The 24,909-nt window shown below is 37.9% G+C and overlaps 6 protein-coding genes across 8 annotated transcripts; 2 read left to right on the top strand and 4 right to left on the bottom strand.

Moving 5' to 3' along the window:
* Window positions 1–3: 3 nt before the first annotated feature.
* LOC110844055 lies at window positions 4–2,464 on the bottom strand. Of its 2 annotated transcripts, none has more exons than XM_022090165.2 (5): window positions 1,705–2,464; window positions 1,561–1,614; window positions 1,293–1,483; window positions 964–1,232; window positions 4–890 (listed from the first exon to the last, which is right to left on the bottom strand). In XM_022090165.2, the coding sequence occupies exons 1-5, from the start codon at window positions 2,139–2,141 to the stop codon at window positions 345–347; spliced, it is 1,497 nt and encodes a 498-aa protein (XP_021945857.1). In that variant the 5' UTR covers window positions 2,142–2,464; the 3' UTR covers window positions 4–344. The 2 variants fall into 2 exon arrangements, with proteins under 2 accessions (XP_021945857.1, XP_035703425.1); XM_035847532.1 differs by having other exon boundaries at window positions 964–1,205.
* Window positions 2,465–2,579: 115 nt separating this feature from the next.
* LOC110844740 lies at window positions 2,580–7,395 on the bottom strand. Of its 2 annotated transcripts, none has more exons than XM_035847531.1 (7): window positions 6,694–7,395; window positions 4,676–6,622; window positions 4,372–4,566; window positions 4,111–4,302; window positions 3,535–4,036; window positions 3,287–3,469; window positions 2,580–3,229 (listed from the first exon to the last, which is right to left on the bottom strand). In XM_035847531.1, the coding sequence occupies exons 2-7, from the start codon at window positions 4,721–4,723 to the stop codon at window positions 2,847–2,849; spliced, it is 1,503 nt and encodes a 500-aa protein (XP_035703424.1). In that variant the 5' UTR covers window positions 4,724–6,622; window positions 6,694–7,395; the 3' UTR covers window positions 2,580–2,846. The 2 variants fall into 2 exon arrangements, with proteins under 2 accessions (XP_035703424.1, XP_021946710.1); XM_022091018.2 differs by having other exon boundaries at window positions 4,111–4,305; window positions 6,694–7,393.
* A 1,084-nt stretch (window positions 7,396–8,479) lies between these two features.
* LOC110844438 lies at window positions 8,480–9,440 on the top strand. The gene is made up of 3 exons (XM_022090638.2): window positions 8,480–8,624; window positions 8,745–8,957; window positions 9,026–9,440. The coding sequence occupies exons 2-3, from the start codon at window positions 8,758–8,760 to the stop codon at window positions 9,273–9,275; spliced, it is 450 nt and encodes a 149-aa protein (XP_021946330.1). The 5' UTR covers window positions 8,480–8,624; window positions 8,745–8,757; the 3' UTR covers window positions 9,276–9,440.
* Window positions 9,441–11,712: 2,272 nt separating this feature from the next.
* Window positions 11,713–14,575, bottom strand: LOC110845099 (sortilin-related receptor). The gene is made up of 9 exons (XM_022091459.2): window positions 14,424–14,575; window positions 13,980–14,348; window positions 13,714–13,899; window positions 13,470–13,629; window positions 13,155–13,393; window positions 12,985–13,070; window positions 12,479–12,914; window positions 12,227–12,408; window positions 11,713–12,144 (listed from the first exon to the last, which is right to left on the bottom strand). The coding sequence occupies exons 1-9, from the start codon at window positions 14,440–14,442 to the stop codon at window positions 11,818–11,820; spliced, it is 2,004 nt and encodes a 667-aa protein (XP_021947151.1). The 5' UTR covers window positions 14,443–14,575; the 3' UTR covers window positions 11,713–11,817.
* A 1,153-nt stretch (window positions 14,576–15,728) lies between these two features.
* Window positions 15,729–18,190, top strand: LOC110845100 (phospholipase A1). The gene is made up of 7 exons (XM_022091461.2): window positions 15,729–16,066; window positions 16,183–16,568; window positions 16,653–16,728; window positions 16,817–16,939; window positions 17,033–17,091; window positions 17,163–17,238; window positions 17,357–18,190. Exons 2-7 carry the CDS (start codon window positions 16,197–16,199, stop codon window positions 17,701–17,703), a joined length of 1,053 nt encoding a protein of 350 aa, XP_021947153.1. The 5' UTR covers window positions 15,729–16,066; window positions 16,183–16,196; the 3' UTR covers window positions 17,704–18,190.
* LOC110845101 lies at window positions 18,183–19,983 on the bottom strand. The gene is made up of 4 exons (XM_022091462.2): window positions 19,461–19,983; window positions 19,036–19,324; window positions 18,932–18,969; window positions 18,183–18,518 (listed from the first exon to the last, which is right to left on the bottom strand). The coding sequence occupies exons 1-4, from the start codon at window positions 19,590–19,592 to the stop codon at window positions 18,372–18,374; spliced, it is 606 nt and encodes a 201-aa protein (XP_021947154.1). The 5' UTR covers window positions 19,593–19,983; the 3' UTR covers window positions 18,183–18,371.
* Between the last annotated feature and the right edge of the window lie 4,926 nt (window positions 19,984–24,909).

Raw genomic sequence — 24,909 nt, 5'->3', positions numbered from 1 at the left:
AAATTTTTCGTATAATTCCCAGTCTATTATTTTCATAAAATCTCAAAAGTACATGTGTATCGTAAGATTCGTAATAATCTCAAAACGAGCGAAACTCATTCAAGATTCGAGTATATTATTCAGAGTCCAACACCTATAAAACTAATAGTAAAACCATAATTCATGGAATTTAAACAAATAATACTTCCGGTTTAAAAAATGCTAAAATCGTTACGATATGTGGCTCGTTTACATGCTTATATTAAAAATAACAGATCATTGTTTGGTAAAACGAGATATGAATACTGAACAATTTTGAAACAGTTGCATTATATATGTATTGCATTGAGACGTTGCTTAAATTGTTAGTAGTCCTCAGAAGATTCAGAGCTGTCGTCAAACTCCTCTACTTTGTTGCTAAAGTGTTTATTCGCTAGTTTGTACATAAATACGGATTCTGGTTGAGATCCTGCTGCTGGTACTTTCTTGGGGCTTGGACTAAAAGGTTTTTTGAAAACACCGTCCCATTCAATGCTTGCGTCTGGGGGTTTATAATTCTTGGTGGGTTTGGATGATTCACTTTTCCCATTTCTGAATTTAAATTCCTGTTGTGCTTTTGGTAACTTATTGCCGGTGAGATCTTGAGTCGGTGGAGATATAAAAGTGGTATGATTATTGCCTACATATGACCGCAGTATATCCTCCTCAATCTGCGCTTTTATTGAATCCGATTGATCATTATTTCGGCTTTTCGATTCCAATTCATTCATCTCTTCCGTGAACCCATTCTCTGCAGACGAAGGTTGATGATTGGTTGTGAATCTGATCATCCAGAGCTTTACTCTCTCCACGAATTCGTCAGCAGCCTTAACTTTGTCCTTGACATGTATGGTATTACGATAGTACATGACCTATATATACGAGGGATCAATTTATCATATTTGTTAGAATAGTTCAATAAAATTTGCTATTATTTCGTTGTACAGTGTGTCCCAGTTGTTCAGCCATTTCCACCAATTCCTGAAAATGTGGTTCGTCATGAACAAACGAGTCCGCGTCAATAATAATGATTCTAGACTTCACAGAAGCAAGGGACACGGCCATTCCAATTCTTAGTAGTTGAAGGATGACGCTTTTTGCAAATTCAACTGGATGAGCACCATACACTAGACGTTGTTCGGTTGTTAATCGTTTCCGGACTTGTTGTACTAATCTGACAAGAACGTCTTCATCCATGTCATGGCAGGGGAGGACTGTAGATGAAATCATCAAACTGCATAATCATTATTAATTAAATATCGAATGAAACGCACCAATTTCAGGTTCAATATCCAATCGCAACAGTTCTGTAATTAGTATCTGGCAAAATGGCAAATTTCGATCATCATTATCTTCACTCTCCTGCGGCTCGTCATCCACCCAAACAATCAACTTATCTCCACTAACGGAAGCCTCTTTGTACTCGATGTATTGCAATTGATTCAGTATTTCTGGAAGAGGAATTCTGCATACAATGTAATGCATATGTTATGTATTAGCGTAACTAACATCAATCAATGTCAATCTCAAATTATGACTAACTTCAGCGGTTCAGCAGCGAGCACAATTTCCGATACTAGTCCTAAGAACTCTAACCTATAAAACACAGACAGATGTAGCTCGCTTCAACTAATTAAACAACCACAATTAATTGTTATCATTATCTATTATTAGGTAGTCTCTTACCCATACGAGCTCATAATTTGTTGCGTAATGTCGCTCAGTCCAGTCCTACTTGTACCCAATTTTTTCTTCAGGGGCTCCCCATTCAGACGATACAGCTCACTTTTGGTCCTAGTATTTTCAATAGCCGTGTCCATATCTTCAATAATTTCATCCCATTCCAGCAAACTGTAAATTTTCGGCTGTCCTACTGGAGAACCGTTAGTATGGCTTATCGTTTCTTGTTGTTGCTGTTCACCTACAGCTGATGATCTTGACGACGAAGGCGAAAGCGAGGATGATGATTTTGGCGAAATTGTAGGCGTGGTTCCCGTCGTCGTTTTGGAAGACGAATGAACATTGTCATCTTTCACATTCTTCTTACCTGTTCCTTCCGCTTTGGTCGCCACATTTTCAGGATGTACTTTTGTTAAACTTTTCCCACGTGAACGGAGGAACATTATTGTTCCAAATTGGAAGACGATAAGTTTTGGAAGATGTTAAAGGAAGTGTGTCAAAAAGTTAAAAATCTATCAGTACAGAGTAGGGAATTTAGCCTTGTTCTCATATTTTCACCGAATACAAGAAAATCTAGTCGGATCAATAATCTTTTTTTTCGTGTTTGCTAGATTTCCTTTCTCAGGAATCGAAAGTAAACAAACACGTACACAAAAACTCTTCAAAAGATTCCCTTCTCCACCACCGTCAACGTCACAAAGTAAGAAATAAAGAAGCATGTTTGAAAAGGTTTGAGAATGTGAAATGAATGGATTTTGCTTGCAAGACGATGATTTTTACACAAAAATCCTAAAGAATGTGTGTGCTTTACGATGGGGTGTAATGATAATGGTGAGACGATCAAGAAAGTCCAGATAAGATTACAGCCTCGACTCCTCCGATAATGTGCAATATTCTTTAGGTTTATTCAAATGCAGAGTTAGTTAGAAAACTTTTTGCGCAACGAGCGATGATGATGATGCCGATTGTTTGTATCGTATTTACCAGGCTTATTTAGATATTTACATAATATACACAAAGAATTTGAAAAAGAGTAGTGACGAATAAAATCAAGCCATGTTTACGAAAATTGCCCATAATTTTATGACGGTTTTTTAAGGTTCTTGGTGGTGGTGAGGTTTTTTGAAATAGAGAAACCCTCCATCTAATCATTTCTTCTTATGGGTCAAGAATCCCATGAGCTTGTCCTTCTTGGAAGCAGATTTCACCCCTGGAGCCAGTTTGTCCCCCACTTCATCAGAAGACGCGGATGGCGACGCCACTGGGGGCGAACCGCTCGTTGGGGAGGCGGCGTTGGGTGGAGGAGGAGCAGGAGTGGCATCGTACCCGTTCATGGCGAGGATGTCGTTGGACTGGTTGGCGGCCTGGTAGTCGTAGTCGTTACGGGTCGTTGGTGGGGGCACGTTGTCCGGGACGACGAAGACCTCTTGACGATTTACCTTTCCATCCGCCCCGTCACTGCCGACCATGTCGTCCTGTTGTTGTTTCTGCTTCTTGTGCTTCTTTTTCTTCTTCTTTTTGATTTCGGATCCTGGGAGATGTTTAAATTGGCGAATTAGTTGTAAAAAATTATATTTGATATGCGTACCAGTGACACCGGGGGAAGAGCTGTCAATGTCGATATCCGAGCCGGATGATGCAGCAGAGGCGAGATCCTTGCCACTTTCGCCAGGGAATTGCCTGTCGCCGTAGAAAGGACCTTGGGAGGCGCTGTCGGGTAAGGTTCCTTGACTTGCGGTGTAACCCGAGGCCAAACTGCCAGATGCGGTGCCTATCAAAATTGCATATTTTGCAAAGATATTCCTTATTATTAAGCATCATGATACGATTTCATACCATTCACGTCATACAATTCCCCAGCATCCGCACTGTAGGGCGTTCCACCTTCCACATCATTCTTCTCAGCTTGTTTCTTGAATCCAAAAAATCCCAAGAATCTGTTTCCAGGTCCTCCACTAGCGACAATTGGAGGAATACCATCCCCTCCGGCAGAATCATCGACATCATCGGCATAATTTGAATACTTTGCTCCTGGTCGCACACAGAATTGGATGATGTAGGCGATCTGAGTCAGGCCAAAGAGAATGGCAAGAATAATCATGTAGATGAAACAGTCGTGGATGTTCTTTCGCATGTGAGCATTGATATCCTCGATGCAGCCCGTGTCAGTCTTGATGAACATGGAGGGAACGCCGGGGAATGGAATGGTGATCAGATTGGTCAAACATTTTTCCGCATTGTTGGGCTCTTTGCAACAGGATTTTGGAATTTCGAATTGGTGAGTGGGCCAAAATTCTTCCCAGTCTCGAAATGTCTGGATCCCACAGCATTCTTTGCTCTAAATAATTAATCAATGTTTGTTATTATTTATAAATCACACACACGTATTGAATACTGTCAGTTATAATTTACCTTATTCTGAATACTGTCCAACCAAGTGGGGATATACTTTCCAGTGTTTCCTTGACCCAAATGGTCCTGAATTTCCTTCTTGACCTCACGGAACAATTCATCCGCTTTTAATTTTGGCCGATCGTATTGCAATTGGAACGCGACCGTGCCGTAGACACAAAGTCCGAAGCAGACAAAATTGAAGCACATAGCCTGCTAAAAAATCAATTTTATTTACTACACATACATACTAAAAGTTGGGAAAATTTTTTAAAAAATTACTCCATAAAGGAACCATCTTTTCGTCTTGGAGATGATGACCCAGGCAGCACCGATACATGTCAAGGCAAAGAGGACCGTCGCACCAAGGAAAGCTTCGACATGGTGCATCCAAATGTCAGTCGTGTCGGAGGGAATGTTCTTTTTCGAGTCGAAAACATAGAATGAGCTGAGGGCGAGAAAGCCTAACGATGCGACCTGAAATAATATTTTTATTCGTCGTCACTAATATATGTCTGCCTGTCTGCCTCGTTAGCTCGTGATAAGCTAGGCTGTGATGATAAGCTGAGACCCATACGATACTTACCAAAGTACTTCCGCAACACGCCAGAGAGGTGGTGACGTACCACTGCATGTTAGATTTCGTAGGTTTGGTCACCTTTTAAGAACCCAAACCAGCCGGGATTGAAACGGGGGAGAAAAATTTGCAAACTGGAGTATACAGATTTTTTTGAAATAGACATAAATCTTGCAATCATCGGGAGAGTCAAGCGTTGACAAGGTAACTATAGATTTTTTTTAGACTGTCTCAATCTTCACGTTCAGATTTTGATGATTCATGGTGTGGATAGATTCGAATATGATTTACATATATAATTGTCTCAAATTAATTTTTTATTACAAAAATTATTTATACTTAACAAGATGGACCACGATGATATTGATGATATAATGTCACAATGTTTTGTCTAATATTAGTATTTGAACAAGAAAATCAGAAAAGTCAGTCTTTCCATTAAAATTTGTAACCTTTTTACATACGAGGAAGGCCGAGTGTACTGTACAACCCCTTTTCGCCTCGATGTCACCGAATTTCGCATAAAAAATTGGAACCTTATATTTTGGTGAAAGGATCAATATAACGTAGCTATTATTAATTTATATGCAACCACACCCCCTTCAAAAATTGCGGAAGAAAATTGGGAAAAGTGAGAAAATAAATGTACACTCGGTACAAAAAGATTTAGACCCCAAGTTGCATTTGACATTTGACTTCCCCCTTGAATACGAACATTTTGATGCATCAAGAGTTTCAAAATTCGAAAATTGGCGGTTTTTTCACATACACATAAATCGTTAAAAAAATCATGGTAGCGGCCATTTTTAGTCTGACAACCTGATGCCAGATTTTTCTTCATGAGAAGAGCTACATTTTCAGCCTTGGTTGTCCGACTAAAAATGGCCGCTACCATGAGTTTTTTGGGGTCAAAGTTTCTGGGGGAGGCGCTTCATAAGGCAAGAGCCGTAGCAAGGCAGCTTATGCAATAATGACATGTATATAATAAATAGCCAAAAAATTTAAAACTTAAGCTTTTCTGAATATATAATGATAATGTGCACTCAAATTTTTACGCTACAGTGCTTATCAGTGCACTTATCAATTTCTAAGATAAGCAAATTTAGTCTGTCCAAACCGCCCCAAATTTAAAACTTAAGCGTTTCTGAATTTATAATGATACTATGCACTCGAGAATTAACGCTACAGTGCTTATCAGTGTACTTATCAATTTTTAAGATAAGCAAATTTAGTCTGTCCAAACCGCCCCAAATTTAAAACTTACGCGTTTCGGAATTTATAATGATACTATGCGCTCGAAAATTAACGCTACAGTGCTTATCAGTGTACTTATCAATTTTTCAGATAAGCACATTAAGCACATTAAGCACATGAATGCATTACATATTACATTAAATGAGATGCTCGTTGGTAAGAAAATGTTCACCATAAAATGTTTGTCAGAGAGAGACAAAGACTGGTGAGTTTCATACGCCCCTTCTGCGAGCGGGTAGTGACACCTGCGAGAATCAGCCTGAATCTCTGTCTCTCTCTGAAAAATGGAATCAGGGAAAGTTGTACACATCCAGTGGAATGCCTCATACAGTCATTTTGTTAAAGACATTTAATTTGATTGTGCTAAGTTTGACGAGGTTTGATAATTGGCTTAACTTTCTCCTGTAAATTGTATGGTGGTTTCATATTCGTATTTGTGCTTGAAAATCTAGTCGACGATGGGATAGATCTTCTCCACAGTCGGTGTAGTAAAATTTGGTCATAAATGAGTTGGTAGATGAGCATCTTGTTGTCGCTGGACGTTGACCTTCCATCCCCCACGAGGAGCTGGATTAGAATGTAGCTAAGGACGTAAACCCCATTCACCATGTAAAACATAATTATGCCGACGCATCCCACGGCGAGGAACGCTAGGAAAATTGACCCTCCTTCTAACACCGCATCTTGAATTGGGGACAGCATCTAGATTTGAGAAAATATTATAGAAATTTCGAAACTTTGAAATTATTTTTAATCTCAAAATTTCTAATTACATCCACACTGGAGAAACTTCCTGTCGAATCGTCGTCCAAAAAGGGCTCACTGATAATATCGGTTAAAGGTTTTTCTGGCTGAATATGGCTGCAATATTGCAACTGTTGACTTCCTCCAATAAATCTTTGCACAATTACGTTCGCCATTATTACAAAAATCTTTTCTTCCGAATTGATTGCACCTTTTTGTACTAAAAGTGCAATTTCATCGATTTATTACACCATAAAAGAATTCCACTCCCAATCTAATCCTCAACTCGACTAACAGGCAGACAGGATGTAATTGTATGTATGTTGAACTTATCGGCGAATCACATACAAAGATAACCTGCACTTTTCACGAGATAGAAGATACACTCCGACTACACCAGTGCACTTTGTTCTGCGAAACTTTTTGGCAAGTTAATTCGCAATGTGACATCCCAAATTGCAACCTCGCCGAGACCATGCATGCCAAAAGACCAAGTCAGAGCAAGTGATTGATGAACCTCAAGACTTGGACTGAACTGCATAAATGACAGTTATTTCGTGATAAGAATATTATATGGATTCCATTCCATTCCAGCGAGATCAGCGTTTCAAGAAGAAGATGAGAGGACAAGTGAGACAATTTTTCAATATGCTGGCCTCACTCATGTAAACGGCATGGCAGTAGTGCTGCAGTGCTAATAATTTTCTGCGGCGTGCAGTTCCCTCCTTTAACCAATTCGCACAATTTAATGTAAGCGAAATCTTTTATGCATGGAAATTTATACATACGATTCTCCACGACGGGTTAATGTGCTTTGTATTGAAGAGTTAAACTGGTTGGCCAACTTTGGCCATCAGAACTAAAAAAAGATTGTGATTACAGATATGCATTCACATATTTATCCTTTCTGTATTGTCCAGTAGGACATGAGGGACGATACTTTGCTAGGATTTTCTTGTTATGAGAATAAATTAAATTGATGGTTAGAGAGTTAGCGAGGTACGAATTAAAGATATTTGGTGGTGATTGGTGATGCGTCGTTCCGAAATATTAAGGTTATTAAATATTAAAGTCAGGGTAAAGGTCATTTTGATGACTAAGAAGCGATAATACTTATTATTACGACTTTATTACTGAGTTTTCTTTAGTACTGGATGCTACTGGATAATTAGGGTATGGCTTTTGCCTTGTGGTCACTGTTTGGTCTTGACTTATTAAATTATTAAGTAAGCAATATATAGCATAATGATTTATCGAAAATCGAATAGGGTCATGTCACGTGGAATGTTTGCAACATTGTACTACTACACACGCAATAACACAAATCTTGGATAAACATGACATCACTATTTGTTGTTTGATTGTCGATTCAATTCATTCACAATCTGCATTCTACGATTTATGATGTATCATTTCCACTGTTTTAGTGCAGTTAAATTTTGGCATACTTCAATGTAACACTTTTGTAATTGTAGCATTCAAATTTGGTTCAATGCATCTTGAAATGGCATAATATGTTTTTATGACACTCTATTCTTTCAAATGCTATATGAGTGTTTACAGCGATGTACATTTATTTATAGACCAATGCCCGGGTTTTCTAATGGAATTACGGAATTAAGATAGTTTTTTTGCATTCATTTTACTGCATGCATACGAATCAACATACCTACAAACAAACATTCATACGTAATATATACCTGTACACACAACTTTTTCGTAATGCCAGCATAAAAAACTATATGTACTGCACGCACGGTACAAGAGTCAAGAACGCCATTCAAGGTTATGCTTCCGAATTCACTATCTGATGAGTAGAAAACAACCCTGGATATGATATAAATGTTGATCTGTGAATACGTACATGATACAGGAAGAAACAGCTTGAGCTTAGTAATAACAACAATCCAGCAACATTTCATCATCCTTTTTAGAAGAATTAAAATTATTATTAATTCGGGTAAGGAAATTTGATTAAAATAGTGGGAATTTACGCACTATTCTCGCAGTTCTTCTTATACTTTGACTATACACGTTTTAATCCTAACTTCATTTGCGTATTGTACTACATTTATTGCAGGTAATCTTCCAAAATGAAGATGGTACTAGATGAGAAAGCAATTTTAACTCTGTCCACGGGCATTTTTGCCGGTGTTGGGACAACCATTTCCCTCGCGGCAGTCCCCGCAATTCTGGCGTCATCCGACCCTTTGCCCGTCTGGAGGAATATGTACGATAACGGCAAGGCCATGGCAATGATCAGCATTTTTGTGACCAACGTTGCTGGAGTTCGGTATGTAACTATATTGTATGTTTTTTTGAAAACTTTCGTATTTTATGAATTTACTTTTTGAATTTTAGGCTATATATTATCGAGAAAGATACAAACTATCTCATCGTTTCTGGCATTTCATTGTCAATCTTTTTCTGGACACTGGCGACTATGCACTACCCCATAAACAGTGTCCTTTGTGCTATCGAGGACAAGAACAAGGTAGCTGAAGATGCCAAAATTAGAAAGCTGATCAGTAAATGGGCGCAGAAACAATGGGTCCGAACCACGCTTGGAGTTGCTGCGTTTGTCGTGGCTGTGATGGCTTGCAAGAAATAAGCTGTATCATTGTGGGGCATGACATATGAGAGGAGATCAGTATTTTAAAACGAAAATTTCAAGTAAAAATCTACTTTTCGTTGACATAATTTCCCAGTGTTGAATAAATAGATTTATAGGACAATCTTTAAATCTGGCCGGAATTAAAAACACCTTCTTTTTCAATTGTTTTATCAATTTTGTCTAATTTAGCATTTAAGTCCTGTTTAAGCATACAAAGATAAAAACACACATCTGCATGATAATGGTATAGCTTTTGTCAAGCAAGCTTTCCTATAACCCATTCAAATCCGGCAGACGCAATGTCCGTAGTTTTTCTGACAGTGGTCATCGTGAACGCGACCGGTTTTGCAAGCATCGCTCCAGTCGCTGCCCCTATTTTCTGCAAGGTCCCAGCATTCGGATCTTCGACAACATTCTCCAAGTCGTAAACAATGTGCTCATAGATACGTTCCAGGGTCCCCACACTATTCCCCACGAGGCCATTTCCAACCTATTCATAGCAAAATTCTGCAAATTGAGTGCATGGATTCAAAGTTATTGAATAATTAGCCAAAGCGATCGTTTCACTTTTAGAACGCTGATTGGCAGCGGTCACGATTAAGGAAAATTCCCGAATTCTGCATGGACTTTGACCAGCAATGATTGTAAGAAGTTGGGCATATTTCCTGCCTTTTTTGCCCCCAGCAGGAGCTTCGACATGGACACAAATCCCGTTCCCGATGTACAATGCGTAATGGGAGTAGTACACCCGATTGAATTCGACAATGTCACACTCGGTCAATTCAGAGAGGAGTTTCTCGGCGGAAGTGAACTTGGAAATATCTCCCATTTTTCTAAAAAGTCTTTGTACATTGAAAACAAAGTGCGTAGTAGAAAAGCTGACGATTGTGTATTAACTTTGTGACATTTTCCTCGGGACTTTTCGCTGACTGAATCATGAGATTGAGATTTTGCAGATGTTTAGGGTAAGCGAAGAGAAGGTGGTGTTAGTTGATACACAATAATATTGCATGCATAGTGATCTCATGAGTGTTTCATGAATATTCTCAGATTCGCACGTGGAAGTGCATCTTCAATCCTTTCCTTACTCAAGTTGTGCAATATTATACGTACATACGTATTACACCCGCTGTTTAGTTATACGAGAAGGAGTGAAGGAGAAGCTTACACTAGTTTCTTAACATTTGATGTCACATGGAATCGTAGAACTTTATTGAGTTGAATTAAATGTCACTTTAAGGACCTTGTAGTCTACAACTTTACATTTAAATTGCTCCAACTAGTTGGTTTTTATAACATCTCAAAATTCCGTCAAAACAAAGTGAAATTCGTGACAAATTCCGGTGAAAAGAGAGTCTTTGCTAAAGGTATTCAAAAATTGTACAAAATTCAACAGCAAAGAACTGTTTAAATTCCCTGATATCCAGTATGTGGGTGTTACCAACATACACATGCAAATTACAAATATTTTGTGTCTAATTATTTACAGTTCGGAAAATGGATAGAATTTTACAACTGGATCCAAGTAAGGTAGAAAGATTTTTGAAACTGATGGAGAACAAAGCCCTCCAGTACACCGGAAATGGGGATGGAAGACAACTTCAAGCTGCCGTAAAGTCTCTAGGAGAAAAGATGGAATTTGAACTAGAAAATAGTCGTCTGCCTCTAAATTTTGTGATTTTTAACCTGCAAGAACCATACAGAAAGAATCTTGTCGGATGGTCTGCATACAGAGAGTATGTAAAAACATACACAGCACTTTAGTAGATGATGCTAATTTTTAAGTGACACTTGTTGATACTTTTTTGTCCTTACATACAGGGAGACAATCTATCAAAGGTTATTCGGGATTTGGATTTTTGAGTCAGGGACGTTTGAAAATGAAGGTCTCGGATCGTATGAAAATTGGCGTTTTGGAGGCTACAAAGGAGGGAATTGGACGAGGGGTGGGGAACCAGTTAAATTATTTCGAAAGTGGTGGTTCCCATTCGCAAGAAATTATGGGCAGGGACGATTGGTGACTTTTAAGAAGATTACATTGTAAAACGAATGCTAACACGTATTGGGAGTTATAATTTCTGAAACTATTTTCCACTTTGATATACCCTGTGGTTACTTAATTACTCAATGAAAACTAAGATTATTGTTGCAGATTTAACCTAGTATATATGTATGTCAAAGCTGTTAAGTTAAACTAAATCCAATTCGAGTTCCAAGAAGGCCTGCATGTCATTTACTATTCTTGTTCATTCTTTGAGCCCCAGTAAATTGTAGTTAATAAGCCCCGCTCTTAATACCAATAAGCAGATTTTATATAATAAAACTTAAGTAAATCATTTTCAAGAGCACTTTAGCCGAAGTATTTTACGGGCAAGGTTCTTATTGGAAAGTTATCATGAGAATGTTTAGGCAATAAAGTTAGAAGACCAGCCCGTAACAATTATCGTAATTTATTCGAGATTGATATTCAATTGTAAGAAATGACGCTATTATAATTTAATAAAAGTAATGAGGAAATATATTGTTCTTTGTGTCACAATTAGTACAATGGTTCAGGACAACCTTGCTCATCCTCCCCTTCGGGAAGGCAGTCTTCGTCCCCATCACATTTAAATGAAAGAGGAACGCAGTCCCCACTCCTGCATGAAAACTCTGAGCTTGTACAATTCTTATTACTCTCATATCGACATGTCTCATCCTCGTCAGATTGGTCGACGCAATCAATATCACGGTCACATCGAAACCTGTGGTAAATACAGTCGCCATTTGCACATTTCCACTGGTGCCAGGAACAAGGGGACTTTGTAGAGCATTCAGACTCGTCGGATCCGTCGTCACAATCACGATCCAAATCACAAATTAAGTCCTAAACACAAACAAACAAACAAAGTCCTAAAATTTGACAAAATTAATGAAATATTTACGAAAAGCTTGAGATTTTATATTACCTTTAAAACACAGTCTCCCGACTTGCACTTAAAATAGTCGCTGCTCGGACACTTCGGTTTAAATGGAGGAAATACGGTAATTTTTGTGGCATTGATTTGTGAACCACTTCCAAGAATGACGACGCTAGTGAGAGGTCTCCGAGTAGGTGGCTTGTTCACTGTGCAATTGGCTTCATCTACTCCTACAAGTGGAAAGTAGATGGTTCTTAAAATGCTAAAAAAAAGTAGATAAAAACTATTCGGATTATTTACCTGGTGGACAATCTTCGTCGCCATCGCATAAAAAGGATCGCGGAATGCAGAGTTTCAAACTGGGGCAGTAAAATTGGGTTGAAGTGCATTCGCCCGTATCTGCAGGTCTGGAGGATGTCGATAAGGAGGATATCGTTGAAGTTTGGGTCGTCCTTGTCGAAATATCGGTATCCAAACTGGTAGTGGTGGGACTAGAGTTAGAAGAACAATTGTCTTCATCCTCTCCCATCTTGCAATCCTTTTCTCCATCACACAGCCACCTTTCGGGAATGCAAATTCCTCTAATCCGATTTCCTGGGCATCGGAAAAATCCTTTATCACAAGAATCATCTTTATTCCCGTCAGTCGAGACTTGTCCTCCATCCAGTGAAGGAGAAGTTGGAATGAGTTCATTGTCATTACAGGACGCTTCGTCACTTGCATCTTCACAGTCAATCTACTTAAAAAGAGAAAGTTGTGGTGAAAGATAGATATTACGATGACTCGACAAATTCAGTTTTACTTACAAAATCGTCACAGAGCCACGATTTTTCGATACAACGACCATCTCCTGGACATTGGAACTGGGTAGAGGAGCAAGTACCTTTGGCACCTATGTACATAGTGTCGAGCACAATTTACAGCAATAAAAAACAATGTCAGTAAATAACTTAAGTAATAAAATTGCCCATATTACACTTTTCCTCGTCAGAATTGTCCCCACAATCATCCGTTGAATCACAAACCCAGCTCGATTTAATCGAAATGCCATTATTACAACGGAAATGAGTTGGAGGTGATCTAGTGAATGATTCACAATTCCGCTCATCGAACCCTTTCGAGCAATCTTTAATCTGATTACAAAGGTTTGAACGTGGAATGCATTTCTTATCTTCGGGACAATAGAACCGGTTCATTTTACACTTGGTTTTCAATCTAGATGGTTTGTTATTGGTCATAAAAACGGGAATTGATCTTAGTGAAATGGCACACATTTAATTTAATGACGAACCTCAATTGATCCATTGTGTTTGCCACCCAGTCCACATATTTCGAGACGTCCGTGTAAATTCCAGCGAAGCCTTTTCTTCCACAACCAATTCCGTGACTGACGATTCCACATTGCACAGTTTTCCCAGCCAGTTGACATGCTAGAGGTGAACCAGAGTCGCCTGAAATGATTTGAAACATAATCCACGTGTATATGTTCATAGCAGAATAAAATGACTAAAATAAATCAAAGATTCGAATTCGACCTCGACATGAATCTTGGTCCGTGTTTCCTGCACACAGCATCCCATCAGTCACGTTCATCTTGACCCTTCCGTAACTTTTTTGACACTCTGATTTACTAATGATGGGCACTTTAACTTTTTGCAGAATGTCCGAAGTGGAAGATAAGTATTCTTTCACCTTTCCCCAGCCTGCTACCGTTGCCATTCCTAAATAAATGATTAAAATGTGACACAATTGTTTCTCAAAATTATGTATTTAAATTCCATCCAGTCGAGCTTTTTAGAACCTGAAAATTCAGTATTTTTCTCCGGCAACGAAATATTCCCCACATATCTGTTGAGCTCCAAAGGTCGAGAAAGTGCGAGGATGGCGATGTCATTCTCGTCCGATTCCCAGTTGTAGTCCTCATGCATGAAAATTTGCGAGACGTTTCGAAGCTGCTCATTCCCCTCGCGAACGATGTGGTCATGGTCTCCAGCGACGATGGAGAGTTTTGAAGCCAACTTGTATTTGACACAATGTGCCGCGGTCAGAATGAAAATTGTTGATAAGATGGAACCACCACAAAGTAATTCATCGTGGTATCGGAGGTTTACTTGGTATGGAAATTCGTGTGGGGTGGAAGCAATGCCCCCGACTATTTTGGCCTGACGAACTTTGACAAGTTTGGAAAAATTAGTTCTTTAATATTTGTCTTAAACGGGAGTATTTATATTGACCTATTATTTACCTGTACGTGTAATGTGCATTATATTTTACTAAATAGTATGTCAAAATGGTAATGTATAATGCAGCCTTCTTCACAAATCATGACAAAATAACTTGACTGACTGACTGACTTATAACTGACAAAATTATATACATGATATTCGTAAGATGCGGCTTATCACGAATCTCGATCTCTTCTCGGAAGTGTAAACAGACGTAATCCAGGCTGCAAAATATGAGGTTTAAAGGGCAATGATGTCATTTTACTTGTAACTGATACATGCACTGTTACTGATTGCATGGGCCCCTGTGCTAAAATTTTCATGATAAGGTTACAACACAAACCATAACATAGTGGTAAAAAAGGTCATGCCGTTCTCAAATGATTTTTATCGCTGGAATACATTGGAGAAAGTTGGCGAAAGTATTTTCAAGAAAACTTTATCAACGTTCGCTATAAATATCTGTTGCATTCTTGATGTTTATGCAACAGGCAGGATGCAATTTTTTGTGGATATTCATATTACTAGTACACATATTTATGTGAGTGATTGATTAGTAGAGATATTTGATTATTATGGGAATATGCAATAGGAATACGTACGTATGTATATGCATATGTACATACATATATGCAATTAATTTATTTTTATATCCAACTCTATGCATGTGTCTACATATGTACATATTTATTATTAGTGTGTCCAGCTATGGTCCAGCTTAAATACTTGTTTCATGTTTGGAGTACTTATGTACGTACGAGTTCCTTTCACAGAGTTTGCATGCAGAGAATGCAGCTATTCATTATTAGCAATGTCATATTGGTCAATGTAGAATGACGAAACATTACAATTTCCAAATTTCCCCTATTGTATGTTTTTTCTCTCCAAACAATTTAATCCCAATATTTAATCCTACTCCATTTATATTTGTACAAACCCAGCCCATAAAATAATTTTATTTAACAAAACACAAATATAAACTAATACACACAAATATTCCATGGTCATTATCTACATATACATACATAAATGATAAAGGGACTAAAATGGACAACAAATCATGTGCATGAAAAAAAACTGCCTCATGCCATACTCACATGATGAGTTGGAATGTCGCATTTTATTTTTTATTTTTTTTACAGATGGGACAAGTGAGACGACTCATTTTTATCACCATGCATAAATATGTACGATAACCAACCTCTAACCTCACCATTAAGAAAAGCCTTCGTCAATGGAATTTATTATCAGAGACCAGCTAAAGTGAGAAACTACACGTATTGAGAATCTCAATTCATGCTTTACATACGTACGAGACTGCAGCTGATCGCACAACAACCTCTTCTTTTGTTGTATTTGTACATTCACTTGCTCGCTGTATATATAAAGCCACAACTTTCTGCGTATTTAACCATTTCAACCTTTATCACTGTTTTACAAGTGTGGTTGGTGGGGTGATTGATTGAGGAGGGTGGTTACTGGTTACAAGACTTAAAATACTTGCCTTGATAAGATTCAGGTTTCATTAAAGTATCCGGGTTTACAGAACGGACATTGAGATAAGTGTGCAAGTTAAAAGTGGTCGAGTTGGTGTGAAGGATTTCAGTTTTAATTTGGATGGTGTAGTTAATTAAATTTGATTTCCTGTGAAGAAATCAGTTCTGTAAGACTTTCTGAGTATCTGATAATTAAAATTTTTATCTAACAAATTATAATATTTGAGGTCGACGTCGAGATGTTTCATTTTGCAAATAATTTGATTGTGTTTTTTTCTTGTAGGATATTTTTAAATCATGACCCTGTCAAAGTTTGACACAAAAGTGGAATCCGAACTTATCGACCTGACCGCTTGGAAGCTTCCAATTCCTTGGGAAATTGACATTATCGAGCCAGAATTGCATTTTTACGCCTCAGGCAAAGCTGACCCTGTTAAAGCGCCGTATACTAAAGATCCCGACCAACTTCTGGAAGATCTGACCTCGGCCGGATATCTGGGGAAGAAAACGTCGAAAATAATCTTTATCACGCACGGGTTCGAAAATGACATCACGACGGAATGGCTGCCTCAGATGAAGGATGAGATTTTCAAGGTGGACCCTGAAGCCCTCGTCGTTTTATTGGGATGGGGTGGTGGGGCGAATATTAATGTACTCAAGTATGCACAGGTATTAAAGGATGCATCGTTTTGGTTATATTTTGAACCAGTGGATAAGCAATGTGAGTGTATACCGAAATTTTACTTTGTACAGGCTGCAGCGAATACTCAAACTGTGGCGAAATGGTTCCGAGAATATTTGAGTTCAATTCGGACAAGTTTTTCGGATGGTACATACATATTCTTATGTGTAGTTAAATATTTATTATTAGATTTAATTTTAATCTACATAAATTACTCCAAATCCGAAATTTGCAGATATTTTCCTTTGGGGAATCGGCCACAGCTTGGGGGCTCATCTACTTGGTTTGGCAGGTCGTCAATCGCAGGCTTTTAATCGCATAACAGGCCTTGACCCCGCTGGACCTTCCTTCGAAAAAGGTAAGCCAAATATGCGTGCATACATAGGTACATATACCTACATATATATGTTTTACATATTTGATATTTTATTTATGTATTTTTGTATTAAAGTAAACCAGGAGAATAGACTTTGCAACACGGATGCCAAAGTGGTAGATGTCATTCACACGGTACGGTACTTACATAATACATATTGCGTTTCCTTTTCAACTCTATTAATTATCCTTGATTTATTTCCTAGGACGGATATGACACCGTATTTGACCCTGGCGATTGGTTCGCCCCTGTGAACCATTACGGAACCCTCATTCCTCTAGGTATTTTATTTTATGTAATTACTTTCTATTGTTTAATCATTTTGTTATCGTAAAAACCTACAAACTTCCAAATACGCATTCACACTGGGCAAATGTCAAATGCTTATTTTTATTTAAGGAACAATTGACTTTTATCCTAATTTTGGATATCGACAACCGGGGATTTCTCATTTCAAGATTGCTGAAAGTCACCACAGATCGATCGACTTATTCATTTGGAGTATTGGAAATCCTGGAAGATTTATGACAAATGCAGTCCTGGATGGCATACCTGCATATGAGAGCCCCGTTGAAAAGGTCAAGTATGATACGGAAACGGTTGACATGGGATTCCATTTTGATACGAACCACAATGGATTATTTTACATGGAGACTAATGGCGCCGTTCCATGGACGAATGAATTGAAAGATGATGAATGTGTGGGCTGGGGATGGCCGTTTAAGAGTGGGTGCGTCATTTCGTGACATGGTCGTACTTATATGAAAGTGCTTTTTTGCTGGCATAATTGCATATATACTATTATGAAACTACATAAGAGTGCCTGCCCTGTAATGGCCGCAACCATATTATGAACTTTCACTTCGTAATTTTAAAACATAAAGCTTTGTACTTTTTATATAAACCAAAGTGGAACTGAATTTTAAATCGTTATAAAGTTATAGTCTGCCAAATCTAAATTACTATCATACTCGAAATTATAATGATGCCTACATCTAATGTGACAATGTCAGTACCGTGACAGCATGAAAACTCGGAATATTTTATTTATTTATGTGTATGTACATAGCTATAAAGATGAAATCATGTCTCCTCAAATAATTACTGTTTATCTCGTGCCAGTCTCACTGATTATAATGACATGCATAATATGCAAAACAAAATGTACATATATTATAAACAATTCATCGCGTTCAATGGATTCAAATAAATAAAACTCTTTAAATCTCAAAATATTCCTCGACTTTATTTACAAAACATACCATCATTTCTGAGAAACTGGAAATTTTTGAGATAAAAATATACGTATTATGTACACAAACATGAGAAAAATAAGTATCACATGATTCACATCATAATTTTTTTCTCATCCTTACTTTACTACAACTACACCTTTTTTCTTCTTGACGCGTTCTTAATACGCGTTCAGAACCTCCAATGCCCAGTGGTTATTTGTCATTTGGAGGACTTGTTTCAAAGTTTCCAAACATTGTGGTCCCTTTGACGCCACGAAAGCATAGAAAGCTTCCAACTGCTCTTCTTCAGATCGACATTGCTTTCCCTGCAAGGAATAAATATGGTTCAGTCAGCCAGAGCAAACATTATTTTGTCATCAACCCCTTGATCTTGGTTTGATTAAATGTTGATAAGATAACATGCAAACACACGTGACTACTGCCCACTCACTAGTTAAGATGATACTCAAATTGCAGATAAGACTGCATACAAAGCAAATAAACAAATACTGGGTGCAAATAAGACTGCATAGTGCATTTAAGTCGGAAATGTGTCTCACATTTTCCACGAATTAATTAGTGTTTGTTGACGTACATAGATTGACCATACGTGAAAATTTGCATGATAATTTGTTTTATGAACATTTTATGAATATTTTCCTCTCTAATAAACCAGCTTTTACAGATTTACTTAACGAGATAATAAAATAAAATAAAATAAAATCTTCCATTTCCTCACCAGCATTTCCCTCTCGTCTCCATTAATTAGTTCCAATCCTGAAAAAAAACAAGTTATTTTGATTACGAGGAAAGCCTGCAAAAATCGCTCTGATTCCAAAGTACCTGTAGCGAAGGAAAGTACCAGACTCGGATTTATCGTATGACTGACGATCTTGTCCAAGTTATCGAGTATTTGCTGACACTGGAAATCCACCACCGCTGGGGATTCTTCTTCATCTTCTGAGGAATTTTTTAAGGAAATATCTTCATTCTCTGTCAGCAAATGAGCTGCAGACTCATTTCCCGTGAGTTCCAGCAATTCTGGGAGTTTCGCCAAGTAGTCGACCCCCTTGCTGGCAGCCAGCAGGTAAAATGTTGTCAACTTGTCGTAGACGGATTTATATTTCGTGAGCTATTTCGTGGAAGAGCAATTATTAGTACCATGATGATTACTTTCTTCCTCTCATCACCACCACCAACCGAGAGAAAGTCGTGAGGTAATAAGATTAATGTGCAAAAAAGGACAGGAATTCCGACCAATCACTTACAATGACTTCCTTCTCGACCCTGTTGATAATGCACATTGCTTCCGCTTCATGGATCAAGGAGGGAAAGTTGCTACTCAGACTGGTCAATTTGTCAATTTTACTCACAATCTTTTCCTGCGTCAAGAGAGCCATTTTCTGATTTGATCACTTTTTTTCGCTTCAAGCCAACTATGTATCAAGAGGAGAGACAAAGCCAAACTAAAATATCGGCCTTGCAAGTCGACTCAATTTATTTATGGCGTGGAAAAATGTGGGGATGGATATGTTAACTTTGGCACGAGTTGCTAACACCTGACGGGAGGATATGCACAGGAGAATGAAAAGATGAACTTAAACTTTAGACGAGATTTATTACACAGCTTAGAAGAGTTTTTGCAGGGAAAAGTTTATATTTTATGGATGCTGGGTCCACAAAGTTCACGCTTTGATAAGCACAAAGGTTCACGCCGGGTATGTCATGTAGTAGTTTATACACAGGTCTCCTCCTCAATATGCAGTCTCTGGGCAAAATGTGTCCGTCCGACTGGATTATCTTTGAGCAAAAGTTGGCTTTATTGCGCAAAATAAACTACATGCATACTATGATTCAAGTGAATTTAGCATTATTATCATGAGAATCATACGAGCATAAACCTTTTCAGATGCAATTTAGTATCTACAGAGTATCGTATTTATCATATCAGAATGTGGTTATACCCACTTTTGGGTACCTTTTGATGCATCATAAACAATGCAAAACTCATCGTCACTCTAAATACGTATTTGTATTATTTAGACCCACCAAGGACTTGATGTAAAAAACTGTTAAATGGTCTGCACTGCATTATACATACAAAGATATTATGTGTCCAGTAGTTTCGACGCAGAACTGCTCAGTCTATTTCTGCACTTCACGTGGAGATGAGCTACTTAAGTGGTTTTTGCATGTTATACATATGTATGTATGGCCATATGCATATTATGATACATGTGTATTAAAATATGTATATTGACATTGAAAATCCTGTCCAGAAATATATGTATGAATACCTACATACGACAAGCACAGAGTGTGAACGATAAGTGAGGTGACGCTTGTCCAAAGTTCAACTACTTACGGTTATATTGGATGCCAAAAATCTTTAGAGTTTGCATTGCACGGTTATAAATATGATGATTGCCCTTATCGATCTATACTGCAGATATTCGTCCGAATATATGATCCCTGCCTGCATGCAATTCTCAACGGGATTTACTAAGTATCAGTTGATGCATGTATATGGCCTCGTACCATATTAAACATTTAGTTAAGAGCAGATTGGCCAAAAGTTATGTAGTTACCTAGATGATATAAGACATAAGCCTGGATACGTACTGTACGTACGTATTAATGCGGCGTGCAATTATGAAATGGATATTTTCTCCAGAGACTTGTGTGGAAGACATTGGGAGAGAAAGGGTTAATAAATCCTGGATCTTCTTCTTGGAGTTTTTTTTCCTTGATGGGGGAGTAAATTGCTAAAAGTGGAATGAATCAAGTGTGCATGAGATGCTGGCATGCTGAGCGGCTGGATTTTACTGGTCTTGCAAGTTGATAATTGCGGATTATAGAAGACTATTCAACAAGTTTGCATGTGCATATTTATTTTCGTATGTGTAAACTTTTTGCAAACTCCACAAATTCGCATCCTTCTGAACCGAACTCGTAAAATTAGTTTACTGATTTTCACATGACAGATTCCGCATCACGATCATGACATGAACCGTGTGTGACAGGTGCATGATTATGGCATCCTTCATTCCAAAATGTCATACGACTTGATACGTACTTGTAATGACTTAATTATTGGCCCATATTCACACAAGTTGTATTTATGCATATATAACCTTCCTAGTCCAATTTTCGTTTAATAGTTGTCACCTTTTTATTAATAAATGCTTTATAATTATTCCGGCCTGTTACGTGAAAATTATATAAATCGTTATGTAATGTGTCTATTAAGAAATGTCAAGAATTTTGTGGACATGTTGCAAAGTCAAGAAACAATGCAATAAATGAAGCCAGTCGCAAATAAATAAGTATTGTTGTTCTCTCAAGATGCACATAAAAGTGATGTAAACGTGGTGTCATTGTCGTTTCGAATGTCGTCGTCAGTTCTAAATTGAGTTCTTTTTGTTATAAAATGAGAACAAAAGAGCTGTCTTTCCAATTGGGAGGAGATTTTCGGCTTCTCCTGCACCAAAGAATGATTAGGATTTCCACCAAGAAAAGCTGTGGAAAAATCAAGGCCGTAAAAGTCTCATTTGGGAAAAATGAGACTTTATGTAAGATTTATGTGCGTACAAGCTGGAAATATGTATAATGATGGTAAAAAAATGCATAGGATGAAACACGACTGCTTTTTTTACTCCAACTTTTACAATCTACTGATCCGAAGAAAACGTAACGTAGCACGGATCGGAAACTGACACGTTTTACTATTTTTTAATTAATCACGTCTCCATTCTCCGATGAGTTTCGTGAAGGTTAAAACTTTACCAACGCCTCTGCTCTGCTCTTCACGATAAGGATTTTCCCCACCGAGTTTATAACCAAGTTTTAAAGTCGTATAAATATCCGTGAAAGAGTTTCTCAACGGGTTCGGGTCGTTATCGGGTTTCAGGTTTTTATCGGGTTCGGGTTCGGATTCGGATAGGGTTTTCTGTATCCGAACCTTATCGGGTTCGGATACGGATCACGCTTTCAGTATCCGATTGTTATCGGGTTCGGATTCGGATTTACCTTCGGATTATCCGAAAACCCGATTCAAAATTGAGCGATAAGATTTAAGTCCCAATAAGATTTTTAAACATTGCGAGTTGTTTAAAATAGGTTGTCATTCAATTAATGGAACGTTCATAAAATATGTAACCAAACTTTCACCATTTCTGCGTCCTCCCTCTCCATTCCATGTACACATGACGGGATAGAAATTTTAACCTGGGAAAGATTGGTAACCTTATCTAATTCTATCTGCCTTTCTATCTTGGGTTACATATTTTATGACAGTTCAACAAATATTATGACAATAGTATATAATACTACCCATGAGTGATGGATAATAGTAGGGAAGGAAACAAAAGTTTATGCAGTAGAAGGCTGGTTTCTTTTTTGACAAAAAATAGAAGTTCTAAAATTGAAGCTCAAAGTTGTGATTTGTTATTACTAGTTCGAGCCATAGTTGGAAAACAAATTCATTAATACACAAATGAGCTTATGAAATTATTTTATGCTTATGGGGTACTTATCGGGTTTCGGGTTAGGGTTCGGATAGAGCTTATCTGGTTCGGGTTCGGATTCGGATCGTTCCCCAAACAAATCGGATTATCGGGTTCGGGTACATATCGGATTCGGGTTGAAGGTATCGGGTTCGGGTTCGGGTTCGGATGAAGGATTTCGTACCCGTTGAGAAACACTACCGTGAAACTAACTACTTTCTCTCTCCTACTCGTATTTAATACCGAGAATTCTAGGGGAATTGAGTTACTTCAATTTAACCAAGAACACTCTCCTATACCAATTTAGTTTTAGCACGTGAAAATTCTAAAATACTGCTGGATTAGGAAAGACCCACGAAATAATTTGACCTTCCAAGAAAGTGAAGAAAACTTGAGATTTAGAATAGAATTGGACACATTTGATGTCTTTAAATCTATTTAAGTACGACTGCAACGTGGATGGATGGATTAGCTTGTTCTGCTCAAAATGAGGCTCTTGAAAATAAATAGGATTACAACAATTTTGACATGTACAAGAAAATACTTCAAGTACTGAATCTCTAATATTATACCAAACTGAAGAGTTTGTTTTGCCTCATACGTATGTGACGCGGCGTGGCGTGGCGTGGCGAGTTGGTTCCTTGAAAGGATTAAATCTAATCGTGGAGGAGGATTGACTGTAAAAAGTTTACTTTAAGGTTTTGAAATTCTATGTACGTATGTTTGTAGTTTTCTTGCAATCTTAAAATCCAACTAGTCTGCCCTTTGTCTCGGACAGTCAAGCAAGAACAATATCTTCTAAAGGTTGCCTGCCTCTTTCTTTCTCTGGGTCACCAGTGAAAGTACGTATATGTATTTAAGACAAGTTGCTTAAGTAAGTAAGTTGACATGACTGTTCCTGTTACTGCGATGTTTCTGGGACTGTGTGGACTGATGATGATGAAATCACCGGGCAGAGACAAAGTTTACTTGAGAAAGACAAAGAAAAGCAAAAGTAATGTTGCAGAGGGGAGAAAGTCAGGGAAAACACACACAAAGATGTCAATGATGTGCCAAGAGATACTTTGTTTCATGGTTGTTTAGTGAAAATGGAATTAGATCCTTGGGTCGGATGAGGTGGGTCATGGTTTGACTGCAGCTTAGAATTATGATGAAAATTTATTTTGTAATCTCCCTAATTGAGTTTATAAACAATTACTAAATTTTGCCGAGTTTTCGAGTCGCAGATTCCCAAAAGGCAGTAAGTTTTGTCTTAGAAATATGTATTCCCTGTAGCTTCGAATCTTTTGATGACAAAGTTTTTAAATAGTGTGTAGCTGCATCCGTGCATGGTCAAAGTTTCTGTGTGGAGAGGAATTGTTTCATCTAACAACAATCCAATTTTATTTTGTCTTTGGAATTTGTAATCCAATTAGTGCAATTAGCAATCTCATTGATGAAATTAATTTCAAACAAGGGACGAATGATGTCATGTTAGAGTGCACTTGTGTGTATGAACTTTACTAATTTGGGACATGTATTAGCAAAAGTTGGTCGTATATAAATAACATGGAATCGCCCTCGTAATGCCGTGTCAGACATCTGTCTGGATTTTCAGATTTCTGGAAATATAAAGTTCTAAAAATAGCTAGCCACCTTCGCAGACACTTTTTTCCCGTAATATATTGTGAAAGACAAAACGGCAAAGTTACAGAATCATGCTCATCTTACCAATTTGTATCAAATTTCTAATAATAGTAACACATTTTTGAGACAGCCAGGTAGCTATTTGCTGTTCCCTGAATAAATTTCTATCACTCGGAAACTTTAGACCCAATTGGGAGTAAATTTCTTCCGAGATGTCGTGTAGTTTCTTAGTCTTCCTTCTTGAAAGGAAAGTAAGTTACTTGTCCTCCCAGTTTCTCAGAATAGTTCAACAAGTTATCGATTTAGCATGTATGCATATCGGGTGGGATGAGTCACGGAGGCGAAATCTGAAAATAAGTCTATGGACAGGAAGAACCAGGGGGGAAGGAAAAGCACCATTTGTTTCTGGCTAGGACAGAATAAGTACATTTTCAGCTCCAGTTCTTCGCAAAATTGAAATTTCTCTGATTTGACGTTGCACGACAGACAAGAAATATCAGTCTGAAGTGGCGAGAGGAGGGAGAGGAGAGAATCCATGTCATCCGGTTTATTCATGCATGGCAAATAAATTCTGAGCGTTTATTAA

Source organism: Folsomia candida, unplaced genomic scaffold (genome assembly GCF_002217175.1).
Source record: "Folsomia candida strain VU population unplaced genomic scaffold, ASM221717v1 Fcan01_Sc002, whole genome shotgun sequence".
In the NCBI taxonomy this organism is placed as follows: Eukaryota; Metazoa; Arthropoda; class Collembola; order Entomobryomorpha; family Isotomidae; genus Folsomia; species Folsomia candida.
Note: the sequence above shows the minus strand (reverse complement) of the source record. Positions and strands in the feature narration are given on the sequence as shown.

Coding starts and splice junctions, on each gene's coding strand:
- LOC110844055 (XM_022090165.2), bottom strand. CDS start 2,141: ATGTTCCTCCGTTCACGTGGGAAAAGTTTAACAAAAGTACATCCTGAA. Junction 1,484..1,560: donor CTCGCTGCTGAACCGCTGAA/GTTAGTCATAAT, acceptor CATTGTATGCAG/AATTCCTCTTCCAGAAATAC. Junction 1,233..1,292: donor GGATATTGAACCTGAAATTG/GTGCGTTTCATT, acceptor TTTCATCTACAG/TCCTCCCCTGCCATGACATG.
- LOC110844740 (XM_022091018.2), bottom strand. CDS start 4,723: ATGCAGTGGTACGTCACCACCTCTCTGGCGTGTTGCGGAAGTACTTTG. Junction 4,567..4,675: donor CGTGTTGCGGAAGTACTTTG/GTAAGTATCGTA, acceptor ATATTATTTCAG/GTCGCATCGTTAGGCTTTCT. Junction 4,306..4,371: donor AAAGATGGTTCCTTTATGGA/GTAATTTTTTAA, acceptor TTGATTTTTTAG/CAGGCTATGTGCTTCAATTT.
- LOC110844438 (XM_022090638.2), top strand. CDS start 8,758: ATGAAGATGGTACTAGATGAGAAAGCAATTTTAACTCTGTCCACGGGC. Junction 8,958..9,025: donor ACCAACGTTGCTGGAGTTCG/GTATGTAACTAT, acceptor TTTGAATTTTAG/GCTATATATTATCGAGAAAG.
- LOC110845099 (XM_022091459.2), bottom strand. Junction 13,900..13,979: donor GAAAAATACTGAATTTTCAG/GTTCTAAAAAGC, acceptor TCATTTATTTAG/GAATGGCAACGGTAGCAGGC. Junction 13,630..13,713: donor GGACCAAGATTCATGTCGAG/GTCGAATTCGAA, acceptor AAATCATTTCAG/GCGACTCTGGTTCACCTCTA.
- LOC110845100 (XM_022091461.2), top strand. CDS start 16,197: ATGACCCTGTCAAAGTTTGACACAAAAGTGGAATCCGAACTTATCGAC. Junction 17,092..17,162: donor TGGTAGATGTCATTCACACG/GTACGGTACTTA, acceptor TTTATTTCCTAG/GACGGATATGACACCGTATT. Junction 17,239..17,356: donor CGGAACCCTCATTCCTCTAG/GTATTTTATTTT, acceptor TTTTTATTTAAG/GAACAATTGACTTTTATCCT.
- LOC110845101 (XM_022091462.2), bottom strand. CDS start 19,592: ATGGCTCTCTTGACGCAGGAAAAGATTGTGAGTAAAATTGACAAATTG. Junction 19,325..19,460: donor GGGTCGAGAAGGAAGTCATT/GTAAGTGATTGG, acceptor TCCACGAAATAG/CTCACGAAATATAAATCCGT. Junction 18,970..19,035: donor GGTACTTTCCTTCGCTACAG/GTACTTTGGAAT, acceptor GTTTTTTTTCAG/GATTGGAACTAATTAATGGA.